This window comes from Serinus canaria, chromosome 1A (assembly GCF_022539315.1).
Source record: "Serinus canaria isolate serCan28SL12 chromosome 1A, serCan2020, whole genome shotgun sequence".
NCBI lineage: Eukaryota > Metazoa > Chordata > Aves > Passeriformes > Fringillidae > Serinus > Serinus canaria.
This window is the reverse complement of record NC_066314.1, coordinates 853582-865717: the sequence shown is the minus strand read 5'-3', so window position 1 is coordinate 865717 and position 12136 is coordinate 853582. Positions and strand designations below refer to the sequence as shown.

At 50.4% G+C, this 12136-nt stretch overlaps 1 protein-coding gene across 3 annotated transcripts in view; it reads right to left on the bottom strand.

Moving 5' to 3' along the window:
• The window catches only part of NRF1 (nuclear respiratory factor 1), a 63333-nt gene that overhangs the window by 36833 nt on the left and 14364 nt on the right, over positions 1 to 12136 (bottom strand). For all 3 annotated transcript variants that reach the window (XM_050986245.1, XM_050986236.1, XM_050986239.1), the window contains exons 3-5: positions 8785 to 8899; positions 6658 to 6784; positions 5535 to 5675 (exon numbers count right to left, since the gene is read on the bottom strand). In XM_050986245.1, coding sequence (XP_050842202.1) covers positions 5535 to 5675; positions 6658 to 6784; positions 8785 to 8899 — 383 coding nt within the window. The remainder of the gene's footprint in view (positions 1 to 5534; positions 5676 to 6657; positions 6785 to 8784; positions 8900 to 12136) is intronic.

Genomic DNA, 12136 nt, shown 5'->3' with positions numbered 1-12136 from the left:
AGACATTGCTCACAGCCCTGGAGAGACAAGGATTTGTTCTCCAGGAACCCTGCAATAAACAGGGCTGGGGGAGGAGGGAAAACCAGAATGGAGCTGGGAAAGGCAGGGAGCTCACCCCCAAGGATTGGGATTTAGCAGCAACTCTGCTAAATACTTAATATATTATTAACTTATTAAGTATTTATTAATTTATTCAAATAAATTAAGTTATTCAAATAAAGCTGGTAGCAGCAGGGGGTTTGGAGTTGGTTTTTAGGTTTTTTTTGTTGTTTTGGTTGAGATTGGGAATGAAGTGTTAGAGATGGTGTTTTGTGTTTAGGTTTAGATGTTTGTTATTTTTATTTATATTTTATAGTTATTTATAATATAGTTATTTATAATATATTCTTTATAATATATATTATATATTACATATTATATACATAATATATACTATATACTATATAATATATAATCATATATAATTATTATATAATATATTATATAGTAATATATAATTAGACTATATAATATACTATTCTATACATTATACATTATATTATACATTATACATTATATATAATATATATATATTTATATTAATATGTATAGTATTCTATTAATAAGTTACAAAATGGTTAACTGGTTTTTTGTATAAGGTTACTTAAGGTTAAACTAACTATTAATTAAGAAGTTATATTGAAATTTTTTAAACTTAATCATTAATTACTTGAATTTATAATGTGGATTTTTTTGTTTAGTTATAAAATATTATTTAAGCTTATGAAGAACAAGGAAGAAGAAGGATTAGTTTTTGCTTTATAACTTCTATTTTCTTTTGTATATATTAGCTATATATTATATTTAAAATAATATATGTATTATATTTAAAATAATATGTAATATTTTAAAATGCTAAACTCTAAGTTTTTTAATTGTGATATTACACACTTTTAATTAACCATACACTTGTCATTTTAGTGTCATTAACAATTCTGGTTTCTGGCTTTAGGTTAAATGTAGGACTCTTTTTGGGTGAGAGGTTTTAGCACAGCAAGTTCAGGATTTTCAGCATTTAGGAGTGGTGCAAAGCAGTTAAAAGCTGCTGCCCTGCCCTGCCATCAGCAGAGCTCCCTGCCTCCAGCCACATCAATTTCTGCTCCGTGGCAGGGCAGGGCTCAAGCTACTCAAGGTCCTTGTTAAGGAGGGCTTGTCTTTAATCCACAGGGAGACAATCAGCAGCACTGCAGCACGGAGGGCTTGGCTAATTAGTGCCCTAACGAGGCCAGGCTCTGGCACAGGTAATGTCCCCCCCACCCCTGGGGCACAGCGGGGAACATTCACCTGCAGGAGCCACGGCTCTGCTGGCACCATGCAGGAAACACCCAAAAATCAAACCAGGGCTGGAAAAACCCAGTTTGTGCCCTTGGAAAGGGCTCAGGCAGCCCCCAGGATGGAGGATTTGGGAGAAATTGTGAGAAATGGGTCTTTGCCAGCCTTTCACACAGGCTCAGTGTTTTCACTTTTAATGTTAAATTCAAGAATTAATGGTACTCAGCTATCCCAATCCCAAATGCAACAGCCCAAAGCACAGCCAGCTGTATTCCAACTGCTCTCCAGAGCTGGAAACACCAAGGAAAGTGGGATCTACAACTGAGCACAACCTGTGGCTGGGATTTCCTACACATCCTCACAGCTCAGCCTCAGGATCTCTGGGAAGAGCAAAGTTGAGTCCACGCAGGACCTCGGCTGCACCTGAGGTGGGAGAGGGAAAAACAGCGACTGCACAAGGGCTGGGAGGGAACCCTGAGCCCTGAATCCATCCCTGCTGCACCTCCCAGGGCTGGGAGGGAACACTGAGCCCTGAATCCTTCCCTGCTGCACCTCCCAGGGCTGGGAGGGAACACTGAGCCCTGAATCCATCCCTGCTGCACCTCCCAGGGCTGGAGTGGAACACTGAGCCCTGAATCCATCCCTGCTGCACCTCCCAGGGCTGGAATGGAACACTGAGCCCTGAATCCATCCCTGCTGCATCTCCCAGAGCTGGGAGGGAACACTGAGCCCTGAATCCTTCCCTGCTGCACCTCCCAGAGCTGGAGTGGAACACTGAGCCCTGAATCCATCCCTGCTGCACCTCCCAGGGCTGGCATGGAACACTGAGCCCTGAATCCATCCCTGCTGCACCTCCCAGGGCTGGGAGGGAACACTGAGCCCTGAATCCATCCCTGCTGCACCTCCCAGAGCTGGGAGGGAACACTGAGCCCTGAATCCATCCCTGCTGCACCTCCCAGGGCTGCAATGGAACACTGAGCCCTGAATCCATCCCTGCTGCACCTCCCAGGGCTGCAATGGAACACTGAGCCCTGAATCCATCCCTGCTGCACCTCCCAGAGCTGGGAGGGAAACCTCAGCCCTGAATCCATCCCTGCTGCACCTCCCAGGGCTGCAATGGAACACTGAGCCCTGAATCCATCCCTGCTGCACCTCCCAGGGCTGCAATGGAACACTGAGCCCTGAATCCATCCCTGCTGCACCTCCCAGGGCTGGAGTGGAACACTGAGCCCTGAATCCATCCCTGCTGCACCTCCCAGGGCTGGAGTGGAACACTGAGCCCTGAATCCATCCCTGCTGCACCTCCCAGGGCTGGAGTGGAACACTGAGCCCTGAATCCATCCCTGCTGCACCTCCCAGAGCTGGAGTGGAACACTGAGCCCTGAATCCATCCCTGCTGCACCTCCCAGGGCTGGGAGGGAACACTGAGCCCTGAATCCATCCCTGCTGCACCTCCCAGGGCTGCAATGGAACACTGAGCCCTGAATCCATCCCTGCTGCACCTCCCAGGGCTGGGAGGGAACACTGAGCCCTGAATCCATCCCTGCTGCACCTCCCAGGGCTGCAATGGAACACTGAGCCCTGAATCCATCCCTGCTGCACCTCCCAGGGCTGGGAGGGAAACCTCAGCCCTGAATCCATCCCTGTGGATGGGAAACCACAAAACCATCCAGGCTGTTGCTCAGCTGCACAGGAGCTGATTCCAGCAAGGATCCTGCCAGGGACCAGCTGGGAGAGCAGGAATGCACTCTCAGGAGGTGAACAGGCACCATGGGGTCTTTGAAAAACTTTATGAAGTTTTCTGGCTTGTAGGAGCCAGAAAAGCTTTTACTGCCTCCTACCAGCAAGTTATAAATCACAGGGGCTCAAAAAAAGTCAGCTTAAAGGACAAATCACCTGTTCATGAAACAGTGAGAGCTGAGTGGAGCACTGAGCTCAGCTTGGTTAAGCTCAGATTACTCAGTTTTACTCCTCAATCACATCAACAGGCAGCTGAGAACAAGCTGAGGGGCAAACTCAGCTGTCACCAAAGTCCAGAAAGCACCAAGATCCCTCTCTGTGAGGGCTAAACCCCACTGCAACACAGGTTTTCCTGCCCAGCCCAGGTGAAACTCCATTCCCAAGGCTGGAGAAACATCTTTGCCCAGGCTTTATAAATAAAGGCTTTATTTCCCTCCAGACCACTGGGGAAGCAGAGCAATTAAAAGGAGAATTATTCTCACCTCCTGACTGATGACACCTCTACACCTGCCTGCTGGCACCTGCTGAAAGCAGAGGCCTCATTTTTCCAGTCCCTGCCATCCTAATTACACCTGTATTTATTTTTGTTCCAGTTTGCCATAGGGTTTTGTGCAACTTTGCTGCAAAACAAAAAAAAAAAAAAAAAATCTGATTTTTTTACTAGAAAATATGAATCATTATACTGGAAGCTCTGGGAATCAAGATTCCCACAATAAATGATGCCCAGCTCAGGAGAAACCTTTCCACAAAGCTCTTCTGAGCTACCTCACTGGGCTGCAATGAGGGCCATTCCTAAAGAGATCCCTGTTTTTCTGCCACAGAGCAGCAGGAGGGGATTTGAAAGTAGAGGTTCTACATCAGCACTTTGGGCTGGCTGAGCAAAGGCCCTGCAGGACCAGGAGGAGAAAACCATTTCCATGGGGAACTGCTCCTGGGACACAACAAAAGCTGCCAGAGGAGCTCCTGCAGTGCCACCTTCCACAGGAGTTTAAAAATCCAAGGAATCATTTTTCTCTTATTTTTCAGGGACTGGGGAAATGGTCTGTACCAGCCAAAGCACAGCAAGCTCAATACAATTTTATTAGGAGTGTGAGCTTGTCTGATTCCACTAAGAAATGGAAATGGTGCTCTGAGCAGGGGGTGACCTCTGCAGAGCACTGAAAAATCTGCACATCTTTGCCCTGCTCTGACCTCTTTGTGTGCTGTCCTTTCCATCTTGCTACTCCCTTGGAAAAAAAATCGCTTTTCAGCATTTAAAACTTGTTGTGGTGCCTCAGACTGGGTGCACCCAGAGCCTCCTGCAGGACACACCTGCCTGAATTCAGGTCCTGCATCCCTGGGGAGGAGATTTCCCTCCAGATGCAGCTTCCCTGGGGAGCCCCCTCCACTTTCTTCCAGCAGGGAGGTCAGGCTAGACCTGGAGAGAAAGGGAATCTCCCACATGCCCAGGGCAGATAATTCCCTGTCTCCAACAAAAATATCCCACTCAGGGTCTGATCTGGGGTTAACTCCCCTCTGCTCCAACCCACAGCAAGAAACTGAGGAGGGAGTGAGCTACAGGACACAGAGAGGTGTCCATGAGAGATCTTCCCAACCTCAGGGTCTAAAGATTGTGGCAAAGCATGGAACATTTTCTCTGTTCCCACTTTCTGAGGTGCTAAGGGAATGCTCCCAGCAGCCTGAGCTCTCCCCAGCAGTATTTTCACAGAGAAAATCAGCACCACTAACAAAAATATCCCACTCAGGGTCTGATCTGGGGTTGAACCTGAGGCAAACTCCCCTCTGCTCCAACCCACAGCAAGAAACTGAGGAGGGAGTGAGCTACAGGACACAGAGAGGTGTCCATGAGAGACCTTCCCAACTTTGACACCTAAGACTCTGGCAAAGCACAGAACAAAGATTTCCCCTGTTCCCACTTTCTGAGGTGCCAAAACCAGCTCCAAAGGGAATGCTCCCAGCAGCCTGAGCTCTCCCCAGCAGTTTTTTCACAGAGAAAATCAGCACCACTGATAAAGCCCCAACAAAAATATCCCACTCAGGGTCTGATCTGGGGTTAACTCCTCTCTGTTCCAATCCACAGCGAGAAATGGAGGAGAATGAGCTGCAGAACACAGAGAGGTGTCCATGAGAGACCTTCCCAACCTCAGTGCCTAAAGATTGTGGCAAAGAATGGAACAAACAGGGAACAGGGAAATTTTCTCTGTTCCCACTTTCTGAGGTGCCAAACCCAGCTCCAAAGGGAATGCTCCCAGCAGCCTGAGCTCTCCCCAGCAGTTTTGTCACAGAGAAAACCAGCACCACTAACAAAGCTCCACCTCCAACCACAACCTGAGCTGTTTGAGCCCCAGGGGAAAGAGATCAGAGCATCCCCTGGAGGGGCAGCCACACAAAACAACAGGATGGGACTGCCAGATGCCCAACACCCCTCTGCTCCCCTGCCTCTGCCAGGGCTGGCTGCTCACCTGGGTCACCTGCCCACTCACCTGGGTCATCTTGTCCACGGAGACGGGGATGCCATCGATGGTGAGGGGGGGCAGCTCCGAGTTGACCTCCTGGGGGGCCGGGGCGTGCTCGGCCAGCGCCGACTCCAGGTCCTCCAGGATGGTGCTCTTGTACTTGCGGACCTGTGGGGAGTTGTTGGGCTCAGGTAAACAAGGTGAGCAGCACCTGGAGAGGAGCAGGCTGCAGGCCCAGCCACCTTCCCCAAGGTGCTGCAGAGCAGGAGGAGCAAACAGAGGCACAGCTGGCAGGGAACAGCCAGCAGCCCCCCGAGACTCGGCCCTAGGGAAGAGCTGCTGATGAAACCTGCAGTAACACTGGCAAGGGAGGAATGTGTGGGACGGAAGGAAAAGTTCTGAAGGCAGAACTTGTCCTGGGCAGGGTCTGCAATGAGGTGCAGACAGCAGAGCTGAGTTTAAACATGTCATTTTTTAGGGTTTAGTCTGGAGCAGAGGAGGCTCAGGGGGACCTTGTGGCTCTGCACAAGTCTCTGCCAGGAGGGGACAGCCAGGGGGTCAGGCTGTGCTCCAGGGAACAGGGACAGGAGCAGAGGGAACGGCCTCAGGCTGGGCCAGGGGAGCTCAGGGTGGGCATCAGCAGGAATTTCCCCATGGAAAGGGGGTCAGAGCTGCCCAGGGAGTTTGGAGTGCCCAACCCTGGAGGTGTCCAAGGAATTCCTGAATGTGGCACTCAGAGCTCTGGGCTGGGGACAAAGTGGGGTTTTGACACCTTGGACTCAATGATCCTGGAGGTCTTTTCCAACCTCAGGGGTTCTGGCATTCTGTGTCATGACCTGTTCTCTCTGATTTTTAATCCAGGATATTCCCCCCTGGTGAGATGTGCCAGGCAGCCATTCTTGAAGGGAAGAGAGGACCTCAGGGCTGCCCTCATGTCAGGCAGTCACAGCCACATTCAGGCTGGAAAAGATCTCCGAAACCACTGACTCAGCCAGGTCCAGCACTGCATTCCATAAAACCCAACCTCTGTTTTCCAGGGTTTTTAACACGACCTTCAGATCCCTACCAGGCCTCCAAGGCTGCCCTGAGCAGAACGAAATCTGCAGAGAAGGTGAGGAATTTCTTTCCTCCCTTTCCCAGGGACACCTACCACGTTCTCCAGCGGTGCAGCACCGAAGACTTTGAAGACAGGGTTGGGTTTGGAGGGTGAGATGCACAGGACGATGGCCTGCTGCCCCACTCTGGTGGTGTACTCGTCCAGCGTGGCCCGCAGCTTCCTGGAACAGGGCAGAACAGGGCATGGCCATCAGCACCACCCTGCACACACACAGCCCCTCTGACTCCAGCTCCCTTCCACAAAGCAGGCCAGAAACAGAGCCCCAGCTGCTCAGCTTGGCCACATATTGGGTTTATTCCTCTGTTCCACAGGCCTGCTGTGCTCCCTGCAGTCACCCAGCAGCTCAAATGTCAATTATTCCCCCCTCTCTCCTTTGCTCATTGATGTGAAAAGAGAAATCAGCAGAGCAGCAAAGCTGGGGCAGCGAGAGTCTGCACTTCCACTCTGCCTCAGCAACACAAAACTCGTGTTTTGTTGAAGCCCCTGAATGATTCATCACAAGAGGCCTGCAGACAGAGGTTGCTCTACATCCAGTGCAATTCTCCAGCACCAAAGTCCTGCTCAAACCAGACCTGTAGGAATTCAAGCTACAGGATAAGCAAGAACTGGAAATATTGCAACAGCTCAGCACAGGAAACCCAGGTCCCAACACCTGCCCCATCAGCAACTCCCTTGGGAATTAAATGTTCCACTGGATATTTTCTGCCTCTTATTGCCTTTTAAGCAGTGCAAGAGTCAGAAATGGTGGCAGAAACTCCAAAAGCAAGAGGGAAGTCGTGTTTTCCCCTGAAAACCTGAGCAGTCCCTGAGGTGACAGCTCAGCCCCTGTCCTGGTAGTTTCAGGTTTGCCAAAAAGCACCACCAGCTACACCCAGATCCCACAGCCAGGGGGTTGGAATTGACACTTAATGCCAGTGGGGTGAAAATCGAGCACAAGCATGTGTTCAACTGGTCAGAGTGGAAAAACAAAAGATGTTTTGTCATTATCTGAATGTAGCAAAATGAAGTAGGTGCGTGAAAGGAGAGGAAATAATTCCTTCAAGATAATTCAGCTTCTTCAAAAATACATTATTCATATTTCAAGGGAGAAAAGGATTTGTTCTCCAGTAACTCTGCAAAAAACACAGAAACACTGCAATAAACACAGAAACTCTGCAAAAAACACAGAAACACCACAATAAACACAGAAACACCACAATAAACAGCTGAGCTGGGGGAAGGAGGGAAAACCAGAAGGGAGCTGGAAAAGGCGGGGAGTTCTCTCCCAAGGATTAGTATTTAGCAGTAACTCTGGATTAGTATTTAGCAGTAACTCTGCCCCATAATTTAACATGAACTGCCCAGTGAGATCCCAAACAGCAGAAGCAGCAAGAACTCTTTGTTGCAGAAGGCAGGGAACAGTAGCAGCCGATGGTCACAAATGTTTCCAGAGCAGGAACCCGGGTGGTGCCTCCAGGGCTGCCCCTGGCTCTGCTGGGGCTCGGGGGCCATCAGGTGGGCAAACAGCCTCAGAGCACCTGGAGTGCAGCACCTGCAGGGCTCTGGAGCTCTGCTGTCTCCACTGGAAGTTTCTAAAGCCAAAACAAGTGTTTCAACTCAGGCAGGAATCTCCCCTGGATTATTCTCCCTAAAATTGTGCTCTGAACCCTCCAGTCTTCACCACGGGGTTTGTCCAATGGCAAAGGGAATTTGGATATAAACACACTGAATGGTTTAATCAAGCAGAAATGACTTTTTTGGTGAGGCAGATAAATCCTTTGCAGAGCTGGGATATGGATGGGGCTTCAATTTCTGCTAAAGCCACTCTGGATATCTTGGAATATCCCAGTGACAGATAACTGGTGACCAGCTGGGGTTAAAACAGAACCATGGATCCACCAGAGTGTCAGTCCTGGTGACCACAAAACCAGAGATGAGTTTAACCTTTGCAGTTTAACCCTTGAATGGTTAAAAGGATTAAACCTGAAAGGTTAAACCCTTGAGTTTAACCCTTGCAGTTTAACCCTTTAATGCAAACTAAAATACAACTCTTGGCTTCCAGAAAGACTCTCCCAAAAAATCCCCGAGCTGGGTGACTCCAGGGCAGCACCTGGTGTGACCACAGAGGCCACCAGGGCTGGCTGGAGGACACTGGGGTGGCAGGGCCAGGTGAGGGCTCACCTGAGCAATCGTGTCTGCTGCCTCTTCCGGATGGAGGGGTTGGACTCAAACACGTGGGGCCGCTTCCTCTTCTTCCCCGTTGCCACAGCAGCAGCTGCTGCCATCCCCACAGGGCCTGCAAAGCACAGCACAGAGGGTCAGCCAGCTCCAGCAGCTCAGCAGGGACCTTGGCACCGTGCCCCAGCCAGGAATGGGTGCCCAGGGTGTCCCCAGCAGAGCCAAGTGACACAAATCCCTCCCTGAGCTCTGTCCTGCAGCGAGAGCTCCATCCCCCAGGCTGGCAAATCCCAACTCAGTCCTGGGTGAAAGTCACATATTTCAGCCTGAAGTTGTCCTTACACTCACTGAATTCTGTGTTTCATCTTCCAAACACACTGAGAAACTCCCAAGACTTTGAATAAGTGAAGAGATCCTGGTGGCTGGGAAGAGGAAACCAGGTACAGCTCCACAAACCCTGCTTGGACACCTCAGCTACAGCATCAGGAGCTGAGGCTTTCCTGAGGGATTCAGGACCTGCTCTAATGGGAAAGGAATGGAAAATCCAGAGCTGCCAGCAGTGTCCTACCAGGGAAAGGAATGGAAAATCCAGAGCTGCCAGCAGTGCCCTACCAGGGAAAGGAATGGAAAATCCAGAGCTGCCAGCAGTGCCCTACCAGGGAAAGGAATGGAAAATCCAGAGCTGCCAGCAGTGCCCTACCAGGGAAAGGAATGGAAAATCCAGAGCTGCCAGCAGTGTCCTACCAGGGAAAGGAATGGAAAATCCAGAGCTGCCCGCAGTGCCCCACCAGAGTCTTCTGAAGACCACCCAGGCCTGAAAATCCTGTGTGCCAGAAGGGAAGGGGAAAGAAAAATTCCTGGTGGATGGGAGGCTGGGAAGTTCCTAAGCAAGAGGCATGGGATGCTCAGGGGGTGCTGGAACCTCGTGGGTTTGGTCTCAGGTCTGACACAGAGTCAGGCCAGACTCAGTGCTTTATTCTCACCCCATTTTTCTGCCCATGCAGACCCACTCCAGGGCCAGTCTGGAGGACATCTGGCTCACTGGGAGGAATCTGGGATTCTGAAGTGCCTTCCCAGTCTGGATACATCAGGATCTTCTGTGGATCTCCCTGGGAGATGCCCAACACTTGAGCTCCCTGACTCAGCAAGGCTGCACTCCTGGGTTAGTTTTTGCTGTTGTTTCTGTGGGGCCTGAAATAATCTTTGCTCACTGACATATTTGGTATTTTAATTTCGTTACTTGAGGCAGCATTTTAACAGGGACCTTTGTGCAAAGCACCTCTGTGATCCACACAAAAACAGTGTGGGATTCAAGCAGCCAGCAGGGAGAATTTCCTGTGGAATATTCCTGTGGGTGAGATGGACATGGATCCTAAGGCAGTGATGCCTCAGGATTTTGCTTTTCTATTTTTCAGATCCTGTGCTGCTTTAGTGTCTAACTCAAAAACTCCTTAGCCTGTCAGCTGCAGTTCTCCCATTTTATTCAGATAAAACAATTCCTCTCTAGCCCTGAAAATCAGAACACCCTACTGTCTTAGGCCCTGTGTCTTTGTTTGGCCAGCTGTCTGCTCAGGAAGGCAGGAGCCTCCCCTGAAATGGAAAATGCAAACCCCCTCCCTCTGAATTGTTATAATTTTGAAATTTAGGGAATCTCAGGCAAAGATATGGGAGCAGGAATAACAGATCTTCATCAGCAAATAAAATAAAAGAAACAATGCAGTAAATCAAAACACCACTGGCAGAGTGAGAGCAGGAGCTGAGCCTTGTGGGTCAGGGTGGTGGCACAGCCCCATCCCAGGGTGGTGGCACAGTCCTATCCCAGGGGGGCTCAGGGTGGTGGCACAGTCCCATCCCAGGGGGCTCAGGGTGGTGGCACAGTCCCATCCCAGGGGGCTCAGGCTGGTGGCACAGTCCCATCCCAGGAGGGCTCAGGGTGGTGGCACAGTCCCATCCCAGGGGGGCTCAGGGTGGTGGCACAGTCCCATCCCAGGGGGGCTCAGCCCTCCTGCAGTGCCAGCTGTGGCTCTGCTGGAGCAGGGATTCTGGACAAGGGGGGAGTTTTCCTCTGCAGCTCCAGGGCTGCTGGAGATGGGCCTGCTCTCCCTCTGGGAATGCAGGGCAGCAGAAAGCTGCTCCTCTGGGAATGCAGGGGGCAGAGGCTGCTGGGCTGTTCCCAGGGCAGATTGGATCCAGGTAGGAATGCTTGGCTCCTCCCCTGGGTGAAGCATCTCCCCATGGGATGGTGGAATTTCTTTATCTCTCCCACAGCCAACCCTCCCTCCAGGAGATCTCTGCTGTCCATGGCCAGTGAGTGTCCCTGCAGGGCTGATCAAATTCCACCATCCCATGGGGAGATGCTCTGCCCAGGGGAGGAGCCAAGCATTCCTCCCTGGGTATAATTTGAGGCCCCAGGACAGGCTTTTCCACTGCATTCCCAGAGGAACAGCTGCCTCCTCCACGGGAGCTCCAGAGGAAAACTCCCCCCTTGTGCAGGATCCCTGCTCCAGCAGAACCACAGCTGGCACTGCAGGAGGGCTGAGACCCCCTGGGATGGCACTGTGCCACCACCCTGAGCCCCCTGGGATGGGACTGTGCCCCCACCCTGGGATGGGGCTGTGCCACCACCCTGAGCCCCCTGGGATGGGACTGTGCCACCACCCTGACCCACAGGGCTCAGCTCCTGCTCTCACTCTGGCACTGGGTTGGTTTCTTTCTTGTACCATTGCATTTGTACTTTTAATTTCCCTAATATAGAACTGTTATTCCTATTCCCTTATCTTTGCTTGAGCCCCCCTTAATTTTAAATTTATAACAATTAATGGGGAGGGGGTTTGCATTTTCCATTTCAGGGGAGGCTCCTGCCTTCCTCAGCAGACAGCTGGCTTTCCAAACCCAGACAACTACACACTCATCATTTCAGTTTTGTCATTCCATTTTGGAAGTTTTTCCTACGACCTCAGGTCAAGTGCAGTGTTCTCTTGGGGGTCAGGGTCTGTCAGCACAGACAATCTAAAGTTCTCAGCAGCCAGGGCTCCAACAGCCACTCAAGCATTGTAGCACTGAGCAGAGAGAGAGAAATAATTCTCTCTCCCAGGTGTTTTCCTGGAGAAGCACAGAGAGAAGAAGAGAAAATAATTCTTATCTCCACTTGCTACTCCAGTTGTTTTGCACATGTGGAATGTGTTAGGAAGATTGTTTACCTGAGGGGAGCTCTTGATTGGGCTCTGCTGAGGATTGTTTTGTTTCCTTGGCCAATCACTCAAAGCTGTGTCCTGGCTGTCTGGAGACAGTCACAAGTTTTCTCTAGCATGTAATTTAGTATAGGATAGCATCTCTTCAATGTGTTATAGTATAA